Here is a 22,172-nt window from a genome sequence, read left to right on the forward strand (position 1 = left end):
GCCACTTTGAACCCATTTCTCCACGGGGGAAATAGCGAGATACGCTTCGGGCAGTAAAGCGCCCAGACACCCCACAATTAGGGGGTTTGAGTCACGACCTACCACGGTCCCCAACAAAGGGATGGGAGGTGTGTATTTGTGCTGCTCCGTGAATCTGATACTTTGACATTGAATGGAGGCGATGAAATCAAAGGGCAAAGTTGAATGAAGGTGTAGAACTGGGTGGTGGTGGTAGGGGAGGGTATGGGGGTGGAGGGGGTTTCCAAAAGACTGAGATTATTCTGATTGGCCCAATCAGTACCGTGTTTCTGATGCGGAAGGTAAGGTCAATATGGAAGATGCACACACGCGCGCGCGCACACACACACACACAGGCTTGATTTGCAGCTGCCAGAGTCAATATGATATTTAGGCTAGTCAGTGTCAGCTGTGAATGCCCCCCTGTTCAGTGCGAAGTATAAATATTTTTGAGAGTTATTATCTGTGGTATCCATTTCAGTGCCCTAACACCAGCGTGTTAAATGAGGCCTCCGTGCCTTGGTGAATAGGGCCTGGCATACAGGGCATGTGGGATGGCAGACTGTTTAAAAAATGGACTTCAGTACCTCACTCTTTAACATCATTCTTTGAGAACGACAGCCTATTCATGGCACACAACTACGGCTATGAAGATGCAGAATAAATCTTTGCAGACAAACAAACTTCTCTTTTCAGATGCATGTGTTTTTCGATCTCTCCTCATTAGACATGTTAATGATACCTCCCTCCCCCTTCCGTCTCTGCCAATATGCCCAACCCCCACCAACCCCTGTCCGTGAATTATACTGTGTAGACCACCCCCCCTCCCCTGCCCCTGCCCCCTTAAGGAATGACTGAATTTCAGAAAAGAACAAATGGAAGAACATTCTAGCCTTAAAAATGAAATGAAGAAAATAAAAAACCTGCCTGACATCCAGTCATGTTACCTATGTACCACATCAAAGTCATATTAGCTGATCTGTTCCTGTTTTTTTTTTAACAGAATGTGTGCCACGCGTGTGCTGGACACTTTCTTTTCTGATGTCCCATGAGTTGCCCCATTTCTCAACAGTACCATGCAAAACAAATTATAGAAATTGCATTTTCCCTGGAGGGGGCTAAAGAACTCATTACTATTGGACACAGATGTACGAATAAAGGGCCTATCAGTCACCAGAGGGATATCTTTCAAAAAGTGACAATTCTGTTTCATGCTGATAACTCTGGATACCCAAAATTCCAAACAGCTGATGATAAGCACGAATACAATGTATGGGTGGGAGATATCCTCCTGTGGAAGATTAGTGGGTAAAATACTTCATTTAAGAAATGTTAGAAAACAGTAAAATGCTGTGGGTTACTGAGGTATTTCAAATACATGGTTGACCCAGGTCCAATGAATTGTGAGCAAACAAATTGCAAAATGAAAGAGTCAAACAGGAAAGAAATGTTACAATAGTTCAATTAGTGACCACCCTCTGCATACTGCTCTGGCATCGGCATAAGTGAGGCGGTGCATGCTCATGCACCTCCATAGCTCACAGGCTGTTTTTGCGCTGGAAACGTGGGAGGCAACTAGACAAGTTCAAGATCAGTGCTGGGAACTCTCATCGTCCCAACAGCTGTGAATTTTCCTGCTGTTCTAATTTCATCCTACTCCACACTATCCCACACCTCTACCCACTTCCCAAATGGACCTCCACCCCCAACCCTTCCCTCCTGGGGAAAACGACTGCTAAATTTAATAAATGTAAGCACCCAGCCCTGCCGTCATCTCCCCGCCGCTGCCAAACCTGGCCTCTCGGGCCAAATCCCTGGGCTAAGACTGATTCAGCTAAACCAACACACGCTAATTCCAGCAGCCCGGTGGCTTTACTAATGCCTGATTTTAGCCATGCTGCGATCCTTTGAGTGCCGCCGCTCTCCGCGTCTGTGCGTCTCCTGTGACTCAGACCTTTTAAAATGGTACAGGGGGCTCGAGATCCGGCATTCTCTGCCATCCTCCGTGCTGCGTCAGCTCCTGAGCAGAAGCGCAGACTGCCCAAGCACAATGACTTCTTTTTACTGTCCCCTTATGTAGACTGACTGACTAGTCTCGTATTCTGTTCTCTGAATTAGCTTAGAGTAATTTATGGCTTTCCATAAATAATATCTATCACAGGTATTAATTAATCGTAAACTGTCACAAATAACCTACTGAGCTCTTTAGCATAGATGTTCAAATGGGCGGGACAATTCTTTTGCAAGCAAGCTATTATCGTTAGTAACTTCTCTGCCGCCTGTCACCGGTCTGATGAAGGTATTGTATTAATGAATAAGAAATTGAAACAAAAAACAATAATAATTACAATAAAACAATTAAAATTATATATGGAAAACGTAAAAATGAATTCAAACAAATGCATATACTTTTATCAAAGACTTAACCAGCGAAAAAGACTATGTCTAACAAAAACTCTGAATAACAGCAACATTTTTGTGGAATGTATCCGCGTGAATTTTCAGTGGAGATTCGCCGGGGTCCGGAATGACCAAATGAGAGCAATTCCTGGATTTCCCCCTCTCCCCCACCCTCTTTTTGTGAATCGCAAGCTCCACCTCTACAGAAGTTTGCCATGAGTTAGGGAACTCCCTCCCTCCCCTTCGACGCTTCTTCAATTAGCTAAGTGAGAGCAGAGGGGACGGAGAAAGACAAGAGCAGTCAGGAGTCGAACGTTTATGAATACAGCTCGTGCGGTTGTGTATCGGCATGCAGAAGTTTAGATAGCATTGACTGGACGCAGGACACCATCTTTTAAACGTATTAAAACTATCAGCGCAGTGGTTAAAATACACGAAATAAGCCAAGTGGATTCATCTAAAAACAGAGATGGGCTTAAAGCGGAATCATCTGCCAACTCCATCAAATTCAAGATCTCGGCTCAGTGCGCTGCTTAGTTTATTGATCGCGGTTCTGCCGCTGTGCGCAGCGTTTAATCTGGACGTGGAGAACCCAACTGTCTACAGCGGACCGAATGGGAGCTACTTCGGATATTCTGTAGAATTTTATTTGACCAGTTCATCAAGGTTAGTGTCAATATCTCAAATGTACTTTGGCGTAGAGTCAACAAAATGTATGACTTATACTTGTAGAGGCTGAATTCGCATTTGAAGGCTGTATGGTTAGGCTACAGTTCTCCATGCTGGGGTTAAATATTTTTTCTTCGTGTTTTCCTCTACGTCAGTTTCTCAAGTCGAAGGACGATTATTAGCACACGACTGGCAACGGTTTATATTACGTAAACACATGTAGTTGAATTCCTAAACCATCTTCGCACTTCGACGCAAACACTGGTGTCTGTTTGAATGGTAAAGTAGTGAAGAGTGGGAAAAGGACAAAGGGCTGTCCTTTCAAAGACTGTGAACAAAGTTCTGATGCTACCGCATTTCCCTGGTTTTGTTTGAATTCTGTTCCATTAAAAGAAAGTATTTCTATTAGGCAAACTATGATAACTTTACAGCATTTCTCATTCCGATTTTTTCTCTTCAAAAGTTGTCTTGAGTCGAGTTTGGGTCAGCTAAGTCCCCTTTATTAACTTGCTAGCTATTGTCAGAGGTGTTGTTAATTTATCCAACTGCTCTCTTCGAGCTTGGCAGTAAGTCCCTTAGCAGAACACATTGGACATATGCTTTTCCTGTTAAGAGTTTCATTCATTGGATAGCCTACTCTCCTCCTATCATGTCACTTGTAAGCAACGTTGGTCATTTATTCAATTCAGCCACAAATGTGCGGAGAGCAGCGTTACATAGAATTTAGACTGTACGTCATTTGATCTTTATAAATATTTTTTCAATATTCTGTTTAGTAAATATCGCGATTTTGCAGTAGCCTATTTTGACATCTTTCGAAGTAAACGGTCAGCACAATTCTGTTTCCTCTCTCAGTGGGGTACCAACCCTTTGAGACAAGGACTGGATGTGCTTACTCAAATCCCATGGGGGTTCACCCCTTTTTGCGTTAAAACCTCCACTCCATTTGTTTGCTCCCGAGCAGATCAAAGGCAACTACCTCTACTGCAGTGTGAGTCTTGATAAATTCAGTATTCAGGGAGTGAGCTACCAGCGACGTGTGTCATGCGTTTTAAAATTACTTGCCTTTGTTTGCTTGCCTATACACGTGTGCTTTTGCACAGAGGATATAGCTAATAAGGCCTATTATTTTGAACTGTTACATAAGCCGTGTGTGTAAAGATGGGTTTTCAAGCCATGACGAAGTGTGAAAGCTCCATACTACTCGTCAGTCAGAAGGTGTGTTCTTTGTTCAGTGTCTAGACTGTAACCAGTAGTGTAAATTGTATTCTGCCTACAGCCCCCTGGCTTTTCTTTTCAGTCTGTTACCTGATTTGTCCCAAGTTTCAGAATCATGTGCTTCTAATAATAATAATAATAATAATAATAATAACAACAACAACAAAACAACAACAACAACAATCGTGTGATCCCAATAATAACAGCAACAACAATAATAATTATTAACTTTAAATGGAGTTTTGATTGCCTTTAGAACCGCAAGCAATTTGTGGAGTTTGGAGTATGGCTGCGTGCGGGAGCTAACATTTTTGGCAGATTCTGCCTGTCTGTCTCAGATTGTGATCTCACGAGTAGAAGGTTTGAGGACATCCTGACCCTAAATAGTTTATCAGCCCAAACACCCGGCCATCCCCTGAGAAGAAGGGAAGACTCCTGACCCTGTGATATGCTGAGGGTAGGACTGCAGATTCGCATTAATGTCATTACTGGTAGGAGGCCTGTGGCGTCATAGCTGCACATTGGGATGGCAGGTATGCCATCTGCCAAGTTATGGCTTGGCGGGGCATAGCCCATGCTTATACCGCACCGAAAGTTTAGCAATTTTCAGGGCGTCTCGCAGAAATAACCACAATGACCACAGACTCATCCCTTAAGAACATTAACTTCTGTACCTTCTGACCTCATGTAAACAGACATAATTTTGATACGGCTTCACACGTCCATGCAACAGAGCCCTAAACCAAATTTTTTAAAAGTTTGAATGACCACATTCTCTTCAGATGGTAAGATGAAGAAACACATGGACAAGTTACATGAAATTGTTTAGGAAACACTGGATAGCATTGCTTTGGAATAGAGCTTGTTTAATTTGGGTGTGCTAAGATAGCCAATAGATATTGCTTGTTGTAACGTGGCCTCATTTTGATATCAGTACTTTTAATAGCAGGGCTAGAGTTTGCAAGTTTGAATTAATGACTTATAGACAGACATATTTTTTTTGTTGAGATGATACTTTACAGGCGCTGCCTGCTCCAGCCACCCATGTTCCGTCAGTAGCTCTCATGCAGGAGCTCTGCCGCGCAGACCTGCGGTCTGTCCCGCCCCTGATACCCAATGAACGTTCTGAAGCCAGAGTTCAGAGCGTGTGATTTCAGAACAATGGCAGGGCCGCTCCCGCGTCGTTCCAGAGTTTGTAGTTGCGTTGCAGAATAGCCAATACCCGCTAGCGCTGAACAGAACACCAGGCCTGTCTCCAGCTGTAATAATTAGCCAGAACAGGTCCCCTGTTGCGACCGGCCTCTTGCTGTGTTTGCGTCTGCCCAGCCGTGTCCCGACAGCGGGATTTGGCCAGGCTTTAGCGCTGTCAGGGTCTCCGGTTTCACAGCCTTCCCCCCTTTCTTCTCTCTGCAGTCACAGGCTGGGCTTTTTTAATGGGACTGGTAATGGTCCACATTTTTTCTGGCAGAGAGGCTCGTGAAAGCTGCATGATTTAGGATGTGACATCAGCAGACTATGTCTGTGTGTGTAAAGCTGCCCCGGTCTGCTGATGTAATTCTGTAGGGTTTTAATTTGCAGCCACCCCCCCCTCTTCCCACTCTGCGTGGGTCTCTGCCTTATGAAGTATGAAATCACGGTGAGAGCCAGAGTCATAGTCCATGACATCATCTGAACTTTTAACTTTTAACTGGTTAGAGACTGAGGGGGAGGGAGGGAGGGAGGAAAGGATGAGTGAAAGGCCAGGCTGGGGGGTGGTGGGGGTGGATTTGTTAATGTTGTAGATGGTCAGTTACTGTGAGTCCATGGATCAGTGTTATCTCTGGGGGAATGTTCTCTGGCCAGTTGAGCTGCGCAGCCCTGACACTGTGATACACAGGGCAGCCAGAGCAGCCTTGACCCGTGCGCCACTCTTCAGGGCCAGCTGTGTGAAGTCTCTCTTACTCCCCCTTTTTCTTTCTTTCTTTCCCTCTCTCCAGTGGTCTTTATTGGCATGTCAAATATCCAGTGTTGCCAAAGTGTCTTACAAGAACAAGAAAAATGTGACTGGTCCTCCTTCCCCTCTTCCCCCTGTACAGAAACAGTACACAGATACAATACAATACAACCTTTATTGTCCAACCAAGGTCAATAAAGACAGTAAAAACACAATTTAACTGTATAATGCAACAAATCACGTATCAACACAATACCCAGGGACAAGAACAATGGATGTACACACTTTTCACAGTTCACCTAGCCTTTTTCAGGAGGCCCATAGCTCTAGGGATGAAGGACATTTCACAGCTTTCTTTAAGCCATTGGCATCCTAAAACACCAGCCAGAGGAGAGCATCCTAGGCTCGGAGTGGAGAAGGGGAGTATGGACTGTGGCCAGAGCCATCCTGCACACAGCTTCTGCTGTGGACCTGTCATCCTGTCCACTGTGTTCATGATCCTGGCCAAGAGATAATGCAGAAGGGATATAGATTAAAAGAATTAAACATCTATACCCTCCTGCGAGTAAAACCGAAAACAAGCTCTTCTGCTCTGTCTGGTCATGGTCTGAGCTAATCCTACCTGCTTCAGTCTGTCTGAATTCTACAGTCACTCCCTGTCCTGTTTGAACGGATAGCGAGGCTGGCACTGTGGAAGATCACTTGTAGGTGGGAACGGAAGACCCGAGTCACGCAGGGAGATCAGCACCAGCCCTCTGTTCAGAGAGAGAGACTGTTTAGCTCGGGGCCTTTTGAGGACGGAGTTTATCCCTGAATCAAACGTCGCGAAAACCGCCATAGGATTCGCCGCGCTCGGGGCCGCGGCATTCAGGACATGTAAACTTTAGCGAGCGCTGAACTCCGTCTGAAAACCCCCTCCTCTCTTTGCCGTGTCGCCAGAGTCGTCCGCGTACGGGAGCGCAGTGGGGCTTTTCCGCTGCCGCGGTATGTGCTTTTACAGCCTCCTCCTGGCCCGCTCGGTTGCGTTTGAGCGTAGGCCGGGGTCCGGCCGCGACGTGCAGCGTGTGGGGTCGCCCTCGATCGCACTGGCGGTCCGTTTCCTCCCACTCAAGGTCCCCGCTAAGCTAATGTTTACCGAGGACCTGTAGCCCTGTAACTCCGGTGCTGCTTATATGTTTCTGCGCCAGGTCAAATCCCCACACCGATTGGCCAGCCTGCGTTCGCTTTTCTAATTAATATTATAGTATCTGTCTGCAGACTTCTATCGAGGCAGCTTTGGGCGGGTCCTCCGGAGGAGAGGAGAGGGGGATGGGCGGGTGCTGACCGTCTATTCTTCTCTCCTCCAGAGAGGTTATCATTCTGCTCCGAGTGCTGCCTGGGCGCTCAGGACAGTGGGCCTTCTGTAAGTCGCTGAAAAAGGTTTGCTGTTTGGGGAAACTTTACATGTGACCTGTTCTGTGCTCGGTGGTTGATTTATTATTGATTCACATTGTCAGCATTTGGATTTAAAGTTTTTCCCCCATGCAGTCGAGCCAGGCCTGGCCTGTCCTGTCAGATTCATGGGGCCCTGAAGCGCTAACGCTCGCTGCGTGAACAGGTTGTGGACTCCTCCAGGAGGACTACTCCGGTTCTCCTCCAGGCCTCGGTCTGTGTGGTGAATGCGCAGCTGCGGGCAGCTCCTGCGTAAGGAGCTATAATGGGTTCCTGTCCTGCGTGGGTCAGTGGAGCAGACCCAGCGATGGGTATTGAACAGCTGAATCAGGCCAGTGATCTCCCTTTTGATGGCGGGAACGCCTTGGGGCTGGGGGTGGGGGGGTGGGGTTTATTATTCAGGCCCCTTGGTCCTGCAGAGATAGGTAGATATAATCTCCCACTGCCATCATTCCAACTTTGTTTGCCCCTGTTAGGGGGAAAATAAAGAAACAGCACCATTTGTGCTGATAACACAGGCTCCTCTCAGGTTTGGGCTCCTCCCACTTCAAAGAATGCGTGGGCTCCTTCCTCATTGGGGAATGTGTGGGGTCCACCCACATTGGGGAATGCATGGGCTCCTCCCACATTGGGGATTGCATGGGCTCATTGCCATTTCCCCCCCCAGTTTAAGAGAGTCAGGCGGGGGTCGAGAAGGGCGCTCTGCGGGTTTCGACAGCCGGCCGGCGCCACGGGCCCCGCGAACGGAACGTCCCCCCGAGTGTGAAGAGCCCGCCCCCCTTTCCCGAGACCAGGCGTGAAGCGGCACAGTTTAACGACTTTAACTGCGCCACGAGCGCATTCCTCAGGGTGGGGCAAGGTCAGGAGGTGTGTGATGTGAGGGGGTAAACCCTCAAAAAAACTCAGACCCCGCTGTTACTGTCACTGTGGGTTTCCCTGAGTGTCCCCTGCCCCTCTTTTGCGACGGCGCAGTGACGCAGCGACCCCCTGGCTGGGTTTGTCACACGTGCCTCAGCGCTATGCCGTGCATTTCCTCTCACAAATCAGAGCCGGACCAGGGAGAATGTGGAATTAGCCGTGTTAATACTGTAATTACAGTTATGTAGTAATGGGGTGTTGAAGCTGAAACGCTCAGTGCAGCTGAAATGTTGAGCTGAACTGTGACTTTTTTATTTGAATCCATCCGGACACAGCGCTGAAGGCTGTGATACAGCTTCCTGCCACGAGACTAAACGGTTGGTCACACTGGGGGGTGCCAGGCTCATGGGTTTCAGGGCCCTGGGCCCATGTTCATAAAATGTCTCAGACATTCTCCCTGGAGATGCTGATCTAGGATCAGGTTTATGTGGTCAGTATCATAACCTGATATCAAAAGACTGGACTGGTCCTAGATCAGCACCCTTGCTCTGAGATGCTTTATAAAGACGGGCTCTGGTCATCCCGTGGCTAATCCACACAAAGAGCACCTGCTGCTCGGCACTCTGGGAAACCCGATGACCTCCAACATCACCAGAATTCTGTATGGAGGGAGGGAGATTGAGGTGGCAGTAGAGGGAAAGAGATGGAGAGAGCCAGAAGAAAAAGGAGAGGGAGAAGAGGGAGAACCATATGCAGACCAAGAGGGATGGAGAGAGAACCTGGAACAGGCAGACAATACTAAGCTTTTTTTTCATAAAATATGACATGTAGATAAAACATGTGAAATGTATACTCATAGCCTTTGTTCTTTATTGCTGCAATATATGTAAATAGTTGCCAGCAGGATATATACCATAAATTATATTAACCATGATTCCTCAAAATTCCTAAAAAAAGAAGTTCACTTATTGTATATGTCACATACAATTTTTTCAGTAGTAAAAATATGCAAGGCGGCATGTGGCAAGTGAAGCCCAAGGAGAATGGTTGCACTTCTACCAGCCTGTGTCTAAACCCATCTGGGCATGTGCAGAGCCTAGGAGCTGCGGTGTCGCGATCGGGCCCGACGCACAAGTGTGAAATGACCCAGGAGGGTGAAGCCTGGCTCACGCCTGAGACGCAGAGGCTCATGGGAGTCGATGCACTTTGTTGTATGTCTAGAATGGATTTTCCCCCCTGCTTGATTTTTTCACCCCCCCGCCACACCTTGCACCCCTAAACGCGGTGTTATCAGAACCCCTCTCCAGCTTGCACCTTGGAACACCTCCATCTCTTAAAGCACATCCGTATCTGACATTCTTCTTTGGGAAGCATAAAGACAGGAAGTCTCATTCCTTAATGTGAGTTACTCACCTGCTCCAGAATGGTTGGTTGCCTGGGAGTAGACAAGTCCCCCGCTGTGCTGGACAAATGTCCTTTGGGAGGAAATGCTTTCATGATGACATGCAAATCCGGTCTTGGAAGTGGGGATTGTTTATCTGATGAACCTATTTAATGGGAGTGAGATAGTGTTGGCTTTTTTTTGTTGTTGTTGTAACTGCCGCTGCAGTGGGTCGGTTGGAATTTTAAGTGCAAATCGGCAGTTAGGCGGCCTGGTGCTCTCGGCCCTTTGCTTTGCTGCGGGGTCTGTTTGGTGCCTGTTCTCTCTCTTACTCTCCCCAGTGAGGCGCGCTCATTTACTCCCTCCAACCCCCATCCACCTCTGGGATTCAAAGCTGCATTTGCAGGAAGCCAGGAGTCCGTACGGGCCCTGGTCACGCCCCCTGCTGCAGACGCTTTGTCTCACGGTCCGGCTGCTTTTCCCCCGGCGCAGCGCTGCGCGGCTGCGTGCTCGTGCTGCCGCAGCGAGGCCCTGCTGCAGTCGCCGACCCCCGTCCCCATGGGCACGCCGTCCAGGGCCTGGCGTGCCCGCTGCGGCGAGACCGCCTGCCAGTCAGCGTGGCACCGGCAGTCCTGGGCCTGCTAGTGCTGGCACGAGACCCACCAAAAAGAAGAAAAAACCCATTTCCTGACTACTCACCGTACTGGTCCTCACAAGCTCTTAGTCTGCAGCCCGCATGACCATGTATGGATGACAAGCGGAGACTGGAGGGAGGAGGGGTGCTCTGGAATGGACAAAGCACAGTTTTATTAGTGCTAATATGCTGGGCTATGGAGGGACAGTCCTGCAGTCAGAATGTGCTTTAATCCAGTGGGCCGTACTTGGAGGAGGCATTTGACCATGTTCGGAAGTGTCTGACTATTCTCTGAGTCTATTTGACCATTGTCTGTCTGTATTTGACTATTCACTGATCATGTTTGACCGTTCGCTGACTGTTCTTGACCATTCTCTAACTGCATGTGACCGTTATCTGACCGTGTGTGACCACGCTGTGGGCAGGCCGCCCCGTTCGCTCCCCCTCGCTCTCCCAGGCCCCCGGCCCTCCGCCCTGGCCGCCAGTCCTCCCGCAGGCTTGGCGCACGCCCAGAGTGGGAGAGCCGTTATTTCTGTTTAGATCTCCCCTCTGCGCTCACGTTTGGAGAAGTTCCAGACCCGTACTGTCACTGGACTCCATCCTGTGCCATAATGCCAATTTTTTGGACTTTTCCTTCCTTTTTACATGCAACAGATATGGCCTTAATGAGACGGCGTGTTTCTGTGCAGAGAGGGTGCTGACGCTGTGTGGGCCACCTGCACTGAGGGGGGAAGGGGAGACATTGTTGCTGGAAGGTGGTGAGATTCTGGATGCAGTATTGAGGACTTTTGCTGCAGATTCTGCTTGGGTCCCCCAGTTGTAGCACTCAACACCCCAGACTCCTGTGCTGTTTGTCGTGTTTCAGACTCAGGATTTTGGTTCATTCTACGTGTTACGAACACCCGATGTGCTCGTGCCTAATTTCTGCAGGGGCCGTCGTCTCCCAGAGCTGCTCCTGGCTCACTGTCCATCTGATAGGAAACTTTCCCCCTTCTGTTAAATGCGGCCAGAATCGCAAAAATAATCTGTGCAGACAGCTGAAAGCATAGACGGCAAGCCCACCCCTCTCCGCTGCGACAAAAATCGCATGTTCGCGGCTCGCCCACCACCGCGCCCGCTTTCGGGAGGCTCAGCCACCCCTGCCGCTGTGACATCACTGCAGATGGCGGCTGGCAGTGTCGCTGGCGCGGAGCTGCGATTTCCCGCTGTTTAAAAACACAAGATCTCTGCTTTTCTTTTGGTTGGTTTCCTCGCCGACTGCTGGCCGCTGTAATTGCATTGGACTCATGGGTCGACTGAAGACTTTCATCAGGAAGGAAGACGATTAATGACGGAAATGAGAGAAATGCGTCTGTGGCAGGAAAGGGCATTTCATTACCCGTTTCAACCTCCTAGTAAATCTACAGGGACGCAGTCGTGAGACCAAACTGAATTTCTCCCATGAATTTCTGGTAGAAGGATGGAGTCAAACAGTAGATTTTTCATTATGTTTTTCCTGATTTGAATGTTCCCTGTTAATTTCCAAACCTCCATTAAAAATGTAACCAAATGAAACCCATTTAAATGTTTTTTTTTATTATTTGTTTGCAATAATTGCCGATTTAAAGCCTCAAATGAGACGTCTCACTGTGCAGGGGAACCAGCCCTCCTACTGGAAGGGTTTTCTCAACAGCTTTTGTTTATACATTCCCATTTTGCACAGCCTGCATCAATTAATCTAATTAACACCGAAAGCCTCAGTCTAGTGGCACTGGGCTGTAAGTGGCAAGGTTTCAGTTTTTGAAAGGGAATTGGGCTCTGTGGTCCTCGGGCTCAGAGCCCTTGCAAAACCGCAGATGTTGTATTTACCCTGGCTGGCTTCTCCCCTGCATGTAAACTGCTGATAAGCTCTTTCTGCACTGTGATTTTACTGTTTTCATATTGCAGCCTAACTTCTGATGCTGCCAAAAGCCTTCTCGAAAGAATCTGCTCTTGGAAGCGCCATAAGAAAAGCAGACTTAACTCTTCAGCGCTAACTTCTCCCTAAGAGCGGAGAGCCGAGCGGGGCTGGCCAGACTGGTCCCCAAAACCAGCGTCTGACCGGCCCCCAAAACCAGAGTCTGTCCCGTCCCCAAAACCAGAGTCTGACCGGCCCCAAAACCAGAGTCTGACTGGTCCCCAAAACCAGAGTCTGTCCCGTCCCCAAAACCAGAGTCTGTCCCGTCCCCAAAACCAGAGTCTGTCCCGTCCCCAAAACCAGAGTCTGTCCCGTCCCCAAAACCAGAGTCTGTCCCGTCCCCAAAACCAGAGTCTGTCCCGTCCCCAAAACCAGAGTCTGTCCCGTCCCCAAAACCAGAGTCTGTCCCGTCCCCAAAACCAGAGTCTGTCCCGTCCCCAAAACCAGGGTCTGACCGGCCCCCAAAACCAGCGTCAGATCAGTACTCAGAATGCTGATAGCCAGCTGTCTTCTCCCCTGCTAATGCCCTCTAACCTCTCACCCTTTGCAATACAGAACCATCAGGTCTGAAACGCAAGAGACCCCAGACTCTGAAATCCAAGCCCTGCTCACAGCATTTTCAGTTAAATTAGCTCGTTCATTGCCCTGCTCAGAAATAATGTAGGGTGATCTCATTTACCTATAATCCCTTTCTAATTTGTACTCAATAGAAATTGAATATTTGAATATCGAATATCATTTGAAATATTGAATATCATTTGAAATATTCCACAACAAAAACTGCATCATTAGGCATGATGTCCTGGATGGTTTGGGTGCAGTGATACTCCCTGCCTTGAGTGATTTGATAGCGGACAGGAAGTGCTGAATAAAAAGGATTGTAGAACTGAGGAGTTTTGTTGGCATGAGAGAAACTTTAGTTTTTGTGTAGAAGAGCACTTGCTTTGTGCGAGGAAAAAAATGATGAAAAGTTGGAACTGGGACTGAATTGAGTGGAAATATGTTTTCAGCTATTTAGGGAGAATCAAAAAAGAGTTATTGAGCGTGGTTTATGTCATGGAATCCTGGAAAGGTTGGGTTTTCCTAAAACAGCCTTACAGTTTTTTGCCTCTTCAATAGACCAAGATGACTATGACAGGAAGCAGTCTTTGCCAAAATTGCTTATTCGGAGCCAGAACAGGCTTTCTGTGATGGCCCCACGTGGTCATTACTAATACCCCCCTCCCTCTGTAGGCAGACAGACAGGAGGAGAAGAGGATGATGGGATGAGTTCTATCTTTCGTCTGATTGTTCAGCTCCTAATAGCAGGCACTCATTTTGGGGGTGGGGGGGTGGGGGGGGGGAGTGGCGGCTAGACAGATTCTTAGCTGGGATAAAGACCCTTTAAATGCTAATCGGTCCTTATTTGCTCTCCTTGCTGATCATTATCAGCCCATGGTGACTGAAGGGAGGGGAGGGACCGGATGACCAGTTGTGGGTTTATTGAAAGGCTCTTTGATGAAAGATGTTTCCTCCATTTTCTTTTTTTTTTTCTCGGTTTTTGGAACCTCAACGAAAAAAAAATTGCGTTTATACACGCAGCCCTATCCACCAGGGAATTGATGTACTTGGATTTGAGTGCCTGGCACCCGATAAAATAATCCCAGTTACTTTGCCATGATTTCAGTTGGGCTGTATAGGATCTTGTTAATGTGCATACATTTATTTCCCATGCTTACATGAGATGCATGAGTGGAACCATTGTTTCTTTCACCTCATGCTGCACTCATGCCGATCTCTCATGTCCTGGTGAGCTGCTGGCTCTGCTGGTTTTGATTTTCACCTTAAATTCGGTTTCCAGTTTAGACCCAGATGAGGTGAATTACCTGGGCAATTGAACGGTTTAATTGTTGTCAATTGAGTGAAGTTGAAAACCGGCAGACCCTGCGGCTTTCCAGTACCAGGGTTGGTCACCCGGTGCTGTCTAATCCATACGGTCAACATGGAGTACACACAATGCACAGAGGCTTTGGATGGAAGCGTTAAGAAGTATGCTAGTTTTTTAGCAACAGGCTCATAAAGGGTCTGTAGCAGTTTAGGGTCTTCAGGGGAGACTGGGAGCAGCAGACCTGGGCTCCGTCTGAGCGTCTCCTGCTGGGTGTGGCGGGAAGAGAGCGGATTGGCTGTGAGGGGATTGGCTGCAGCCGTGGAAGTGAGGGGATTGGCTGCAGCCGTGTGGTCTCCTCCTGCTCCTCTGTTCAGACTTGGGATCTCTGCCCAGTTCGCATCACAATAGCCGCATAACTCATTATCATAGCGGTTGGGTAAGAGAGCACAGATCCAGCACAATGGGTCTTAACTGAGACCATTTGTCTTCTCGTATTTAGTGTGTGTGTGTGTGTGTGTGGGTGTGGCAGGGTTTCATGTACAGAGTGGGAATGGGAAATCCCTGTGTGTGTGTGTGTGGGTGTGGGTGTAAGTGTTCTCCGAGATTAAATGAGCATACACATTGGCACCCTGTGGTGAAGTTTATACTGAGGACTTTTTAATTAGCCCTTTCATAGTGAAAATCCCTTGGCTAGTTTACTCAAACAGCCCGGTAAGTGGTTTGCTGTAGATTGGCTACTAGCCACATTAGTGTTAGGCTAATTAAATTGTTTAGTGGTGGGTATACCTGTCACTCCCACTTTAGGGCTGGCATTCATCCAATGAGAAGCCTTTCTAATGATGTCCTTGAACTGTTTGGAGGCTTAAATATAAAGTTGGCATAGTACGACTACTAATGTTTATTCATTGTCACCACTTATTTTAATTATTAACCGTGAGGGTGAACAGGGTTAAACCGCACAGGGTGATGCCTTGGTGGGCATTTTGTAAGAGCTACTTTAGTGTGGGCATAACTGTAAGTTTGAGAGGTTCAGTGGGACCCATAACGACCACAGTGGGTCAGGACCATGGCGTAATCAAAGGCCATCATCTCCTACAGCAGTTTCCCTGTCACTGCACTTGGGTACTGATTTGGTAAAGATTAAAGAGGTAAGACTGCCCCATATTGACCCACAAAAGCCACTTCTGGCAACAAGTGCAATGCTTTCTTTCAGATTGAATTCTGCGGACTTTTTGGTCAATGTGTGTGTATGAACACGAATGTGTAAGTATGAGTATCAGTGTGTGGGAGGGAGAGAGTGAGAGAGGGAAGGAATGAGAAGGGGAAAGAGAGGGAGAGGCAGCAACTTCCTCTTTGCGCTCTCTAGACATCCGGGCCCCAGATGGACAACACGGGAAATGTCAACTGTCAAATTCTCCGGGAAGGTCGTTATTCACCGGCGGGTTTCCTTGGCTTTTTCGGGGCCGCCCCCTTCTCGTAAGACTTCTCCGCTGCACTGGTGCTGCTGCACGGCCGAAAAACCCTGATCCCCAGAACGTTTCTGAAAGGCTTCGAAAAAACCACCTTCTTTCGCGCTCTCGCTCAGGACCGCGAAGCCCCCGGCCGCTTTTATTTCGGCTTTGGCCGCGACCGCCCCCCCCCCCCCCCCCCCCCCGCGTTCCCACACGCTCTCCGCGGTGAAAAAAGAACCCTGGTTCCTGTCAATCACTGCTGCGCCGCGCTTGTGTTTTGTCTCGCCCGCGGGCCATGCTCTGCTTCGGCGGGATTTTTCCCTCCTAATCACAACATGGGAACTTCCTCTTCTGTCTCCATTCCCAGGGTACCTTTCAGCAGAGTGCGATGGCTGCGGGGCGGCTTAATGAGCCCTGCTCCAGCGATCAGGGTTCCGTGTTCAGCGACGGCTGAATGCTGCTACTGTAGGCGAGCTCGCCAGGGGGATTCTGAGTGTAGTTGGTCTTAGTTCCCTTTGTGCATCACGGAGAGACCCAGGGCAGGAAATGGTTCACATTTCCTGCGTTTCAAGACCACTCATGCACAAACAGTCTCTATCTCACACACACGCATGCACACACACATGTGCACACACACGCACACACTCACACGCACACACATAAGCACCCACATGCATACACACACGCGCACACATGCACACACATACATGTACACATACGCACATGTATACGCGCACACACACATACACACTCACGCACACACTCACACGCACACACATAAGCACCCATTTTCACACACACGGACACACATAAGCACCCACATGCATACACACACACGCACACATGCACACATACATGTACACGTACACGATCATGCTCTCACACACACTCTCGCTCATACGCATTTGCACACACTCTCTCTCTCTCACAAGTACATGCATGTGCGGACGCACACATGCACTCACGCACGCACGCACACCCTCTCCCCTCCCTCCCCCTCCCTCTCCTGGCTGGGCATGGCAGCATAATGGAATAATGGCGGTGAGGTCATGGCTGGACTTTAAGAATGCAGCCTATGCAGTCTGGAGAAAGCCCTCCAATTACAGCACTCCGCTGCTCACTGGTGCGATCAGGGGAGAGACGCCGCCAAGCTTTGACCTGGCCTCCTCCCGGTGACTGGTCGCCATGGTAACGGCTCTCCAAGGTGCAGGCCTCCAGGCAGTGGCGGACCGGCATTCTAAAGTGCCCCCGAACCCCAGCGTGTGGGAAGCGGGGCGCATTTAACCAGAAGGGTGTGGGATCGAGCCCCGGGGTGGGCCCTGCTGGAGTTCCTTTGGGCAAAGTGCTTAACCTGAGCTGCTTCGACAAATACCCCACTGTGGAAGTGCACATTATATGGATAAAAAAACAGACCCTGGCTCTGTGCGTTAGTCCTGGATAGAGGAGTACGCGGAAACATTAGCGGTAATGGGTCTGGCTCTGACGTAAAGACACCAGCGTCCCACAGCCGCGTCTGATAAACGCTTCTCCAGGTCTGCCGTTCTCGCAGCTCCTGAGGTGCTTTTCTGTGGGCGGGAAAGGGAGAGTGCGTAATCTCGCTGATGGAAGACAGGAGCGCTTGTGTGAGCGCGGGGGGGTAAACAAGCACACATGGCCGCGCTGCGTTCGCATGTGCGCTACGGTCCGGTGTAGGGACGCACATCTGCTAAGTGCTAATAGCGCTGTTATAATGGCGGAGGCTTGACTGCATTTGAAAAGGCAATTTGAGGTCGGTTGCATACATATTAGCGGCTGCTAGCAACTATCGCTCCAATCTCTCTCTCCCCAGCCACCACTAGTCAAATACTTGAACCTAGCAGAACCAAGATCAGATTGCCTTGGCAGAGACAGTGTGTGCGTGTTTGTGTGCATGTGCTTGCGTGTGTGTGTGTGTGTGTGACTGCACCTACACTTGTGCTTCTGTGAATATGTGTGGTAACTGAGCCACAATGTCCTGGTGCTTGTGTCTCTTGTCTAAGAGCTGATATAAGCAGGATGTGGTATTAGGTGCTAGAAAGTTCTAGAAAATACAAATGACTATGTGAGACTCCCTCTCTCTCTCTGAGGTCAGCCGGGGCGTTCGAAGGCCTCCCCCTTCCAGGTGCGGGTGACTGTGCGAGCCGCGATGTGGCGGCGGGTCGCACTCTGTATGGAAACCGTGCGGAGGGCCCACAGCTCAGGGTCACGGGGGGAGTTTCTGTGTACCGTCAGTCTGTTTACACACCGCTGTCTCACCCCCTGCCGTCCCAGACCCAGATACCACCGCAGGTCTCACCAGGGGCCCCATGGGCGGGGCCAGAGGACCACAGTGCTTTTTTTTGGGTGCTGCTATCTCCTGTTTTCCCAGGGGGCCGTTTTGTGTAACAGTTTGCCGAGGTGATGTAAGCGGTCAGGGTGCACTTTGACATCAGACGTGATAAATAATGTCTGAGACGGAGCGGTCGTTTTTTGCTTCAGTTGATTGTCCCTCAACTCATTAGTTAGCTAGTAAGCTCACTGAGGTGCAGTAAAGCGAAGGCGCTTTCGACGACGCTTTCTGGAAGCTCAGCCCCCGTGTTCAATAGTAACAATGTGCCCCTTAGCCCATGGCAATATAGGGCCTTTAGCTGCCGGTAGCGCGTTTGTCTTTGGAGTCTTTGGGAGAGTGAGAGGCATTGGGTTCAGACCTCACCACGGGTGAGTGTGTCACACTCGTTACAGAAGCAGCTGTAGTTGCGGTTGTTTCACTGACTGAGGTTCACAGCTCCTGCAGTAATGGTGTATCACCAGTAGAGGGTGAAATGGCGTTTGTCCCTTTATTCTGTTTGTTTTGAAAGGTCGGAAGATCTTGTTCACTGCTGCCCATTGTATTCATGCTGCTTTGTCCTCTTCCCCTCTGAACAGCGTCAGCGTCCTTATTGGTGCCCCCAAAGCCAACACCAGCCAATTTAACATCACGGAGGGAGGATCAGTGTACTACTGTCCCTGGAGCCTGAGCCAATCACAGTGCAGTGCCATCGAGTTTGATGATCAAGGTAAGATTGGCTCTTTCCAGTAGCATGGGCAAGTTCATTCAGCGTTAAGTTCTCGCTGAATGAACTCGTGGTGAACTTTGAGCAGGGGGACTGGTGCCGATGTCTTTCAGCTGAACAGCCAGGCTGTTGACAGACACTCGTTCATTTCTTGTCCCTGCTTCCTGTAACACCAAAACACAAAGCTAACCTCTGCTCACTTCTTATCATGTCTTCTGGTGAGTTAGTGGAGGTTGTGTGTGTGCGTGCGTGTGTGTGTGCGTGCGTGTGCGTGTGTGCGTGTGTGTGTGCGTGCGTGCGTGTGTGCGTGTGTGCGTGCGTGCGTGTGTGTTTTGGGCAGGGGGAGCGGGGTTGTTACACTTGGTTCCTGTTTTAAGAAACCACCTTAAATCTGATAGACTGTTCTCTTTATGCTGGTTGGGGTGGAGGCAGGTCCAGGCCTGAGCAGTTAGATTCCCCTGTAACTCATTTGTGGGGTTTCCTCTAAAGTTTGTGCGTTTCCATGGAACGTGCCGGCCCTGGAAAACAAAGCCGAGCTTCATGAGGTCATCCGGGGTAAAGCGGGAGGGGAGGGGGGCGCAGAAGGCTGTTTTTGAGGGGGTGTGGGAGAGCAGGGCAGAGGGACGGGAGGCTGACAGTGAGAGCTTTGTGTGGATCTGAAACACAGACCTGGGCCTACCGCAGTTATAGGGGCTGACAATGCACAGACCTATGGGGAGAGGGAGAGGGAGAGAGAAAGAAAGAAGAGAAAGGGGAGGGGAGAGACAGAGTAGAAAGCAAAGAAAGGGAGGAGAAAGTAGAGAGAGGAGGAGAGTGACGGATGGGCTGAGGGGGGAAAAGAGAGTTAAAAATGTATTTATTTCGGCCTTCTTGTTGGCACACTCTCACCCAGCGCGCACTCGAGAGTTTGGCTTCGGAAAACGGATTCGCCTGGAACGGCTCCTTGCGCGTCCGCTGGAGCTCAGCGAATGAGAACAGCATGTAGAACACACGTACAGAGAGGGGAACTGTGCTTTTGGCAGCCGGTCACTCGCTAACCGCAGGTATTCGGTGATTCATTGTTTGTGACGCCGAGGGGACATATTCACGTGGATGTACCGGGTCGCGAAACGCAAAATGCTTTCGTGTTGCCTTTGAAGGCACATGGAGAAGCTGGCTGGCACCCAGGTCAGTGACCTCACGCACTGCTGTGGCTCTGCTGATAAGCCACAGTTAAAAGCTGAATCAATTGAATCCCTTTGTTTTAGCACAAGCATTATTAGGTTGTCGGTGCCCATAGTCTGACCTCTCGAATTAGCTCTTGAAATTAGGCCAAGGGACTGCCCCGCCTTCTATTTTGGCAGCTTCCATTAGATAAACAGGAAGCAAAAATGGCAGCGACCCGAGGATCATAGACGGAGGCTCCCCCCCCCACCCCCCTTCCGACCACCACTCCCTCTGGGGCAGCTGATGTGATGACTGAATTTGGCCATTTGTCGCTGCTCCTTATTTTACCCCCCCTCCTCCATTCTCCATGCACCCTTCATTCCCAGGACACCACCCTAGACTGTGGAGCCCCCCCCCCACCTTCCATACGCTCCACCCGCACTTCACTCAAAGTTCAAAGGTCAGAGTGCCTGTAGACACAGTCCAGACTGGCTGGGTCCCCAGAGGACGTGGGCTTGTGGGGTGGGTGGGCCAATTGGCGGGGTCAGCCAGAGAGGGCGGGGCCATCTGGGGGCGGGGTTACATCATCTCCACTCTCACGGTGACATCAGAGGGTTGGCATGGGAGCAGGAAAAGACAGGGCTGAATAGCAGAGGCAGTCCCCCCCCCCCCCCCCCAGGCTCTGGGGCCCTGGCTGGGTCGGGTCCCTGAGGAGCTCTCTCAGCCAGCCTCCGTCACGCTGAACAGATGAATGAGAGAGCCAGGCGGACGCGCGGGGAACGGACGGACGGACGGACGGACGTGTTCGGGCGGCAGGCAGGCCTTCCTTGGGCTCACGGCCCTGAGGAAAGCCGCAGAGGGGGGGGGGGAACATGGCGACTCTTACGCAAGTGGTTTAAGAGCCAGCTGCTTTCCCATAACTGCAGAACCAGCAGAGCCTCTCTCTGACTTCAGCACCGGGCTTCCATGGCTGCGGTCAGTCCCTGCAGCTGAGATCATGCAAAGCCATGACGTGTCTCAGTTTCGCCAATGAGAAAAAATACTATTTTTTTGAGAAAAGCTTTATATAAAATTGTATATAAATTTATATAAAATGTGTATAGCAGGCACAGCATGTTAAACGTGCTTATGGAGTCTCCTGTGGAAGTGTTTCACGAGGCCTGTAAGCCCAGAGCGAGGGATCGGACGACACGCGCACACGAAGGCTCTTCAGCGAAAGCGTGTCCCTCGTGCCTCAGGAGGGGCTCCAGGGGGGGCCGACGCTCTCAGAGTTCAGTAATGAGAACATGGAGGCCTGTTTTCTTTGGCAGGCCGCACACAGAACTGGGGGATGGGGTGGGAGGGGGTTACGGATGGGTGCGATATGGTAGATCTTTCTCCCCAACGTCATTAAAAGCCCTAATCCCTGTGCTTTCTGACCCAGGAGGCGGGGTTCTGTGAGAGGTGGATTTAGGGGCTGGGGGGGGGAGGCAGGGGGCTGGGGTGGGGACAGGGACAGGGGAGTGGCTGGTGTCGCCTGATTGATCTGCAACTATGGGGAATTTGTGAAGCCAAACATGGGTGCTGTTTTTCTTGGAGGGTAGCCTGGATGTCTCAGACTGTCGTGTTAAAAAAATGTTTTTTTTCTTAAATTTCTTTTAAAAAACATTGTTGTCGTCCCCCCCTTTGAGGTGGAGAGCGTGCCGGCAGGCTGGCGGGGGGAGGAGGGAGGGCGTGGGGGCGCGTGGGGGCGCGTGGGGGGATGGAGGCTGACGTAATGCTGAAATTCTTTCTCCTCTGCCTCACTCGTACCTCCTTTCACCCCAACACTCGTCCCGCACGCCGCGGCCGTAATTAAGGCAGCCGCACGCGCCGTCCTTCGCTGCAGAGTCGCTCATAGCGCCAGGATGCCGAAAAATGGGGTTTGGAGCGTTTCAGCCTTGTGTGTTTCGGAGATGATCTTGGGTCAGAGAGACCACCTCAGCAATTGTAACCGAACACTGTTTGCCGTGATAATTATGAGTAATGCCAACAGTGTCAGTATAATAATAATAATAATAATAATTATGTATTACATTTAACTCCTGCCATTCATCTCAAAGTGCTTCACAGTTGTGGGGAGGATCGAGTCTCTCAATGTTTTTCACATTGAAAGCTCCGCTTTGACTCAGTCTGGCCATCTGCACCCCTGAGCTGCTGTG

At 49.8% G+C, this 22,172-nt stretch overlaps 1 protein-coding gene across 1 annotated transcript in view; it reads left to right on the forward strand.

Moving 5' to 3' along the window:
* Positions 1-2,651: 2,651 nt before the first annotated feature.
* Positions 2,652-22,172, forward strand: part of itga5 (integrin, alpha 5 (fibronectin receptor, alpha polypeptide)) — a 46,610-nt gene continuing 27,089 nt past the window's right edge. Inside the window, exons 1-2 of the mRNA XM_064299063.1 lie at positions 2,652-3,084; positions 18,719-18,849. Of these exons, the coding sequence (XP_064155133.1) occupies positions 2,888-3,084; positions 18,719-18,849 (328 nt within the window). The 5' untranslated portion in view covers positions 2,652-2,887. The remainder of the gene's footprint in view (positions 3,085-18,718; positions 18,850-22,172) is intronic.

Source organism: Anguilla rostrata, chromosome 11, assembly GCF_018555375.3.
Source record: "Anguilla rostrata isolate EN2019 chromosome 11, ASM1855537v3, whole genome shotgun sequence".
In the NCBI taxonomy this organism is placed as follows: Eukaryota; Metazoa; Chordata; class Actinopteri; order Anguilliformes; family Anguillidae; genus Anguilla; species Anguilla rostrata.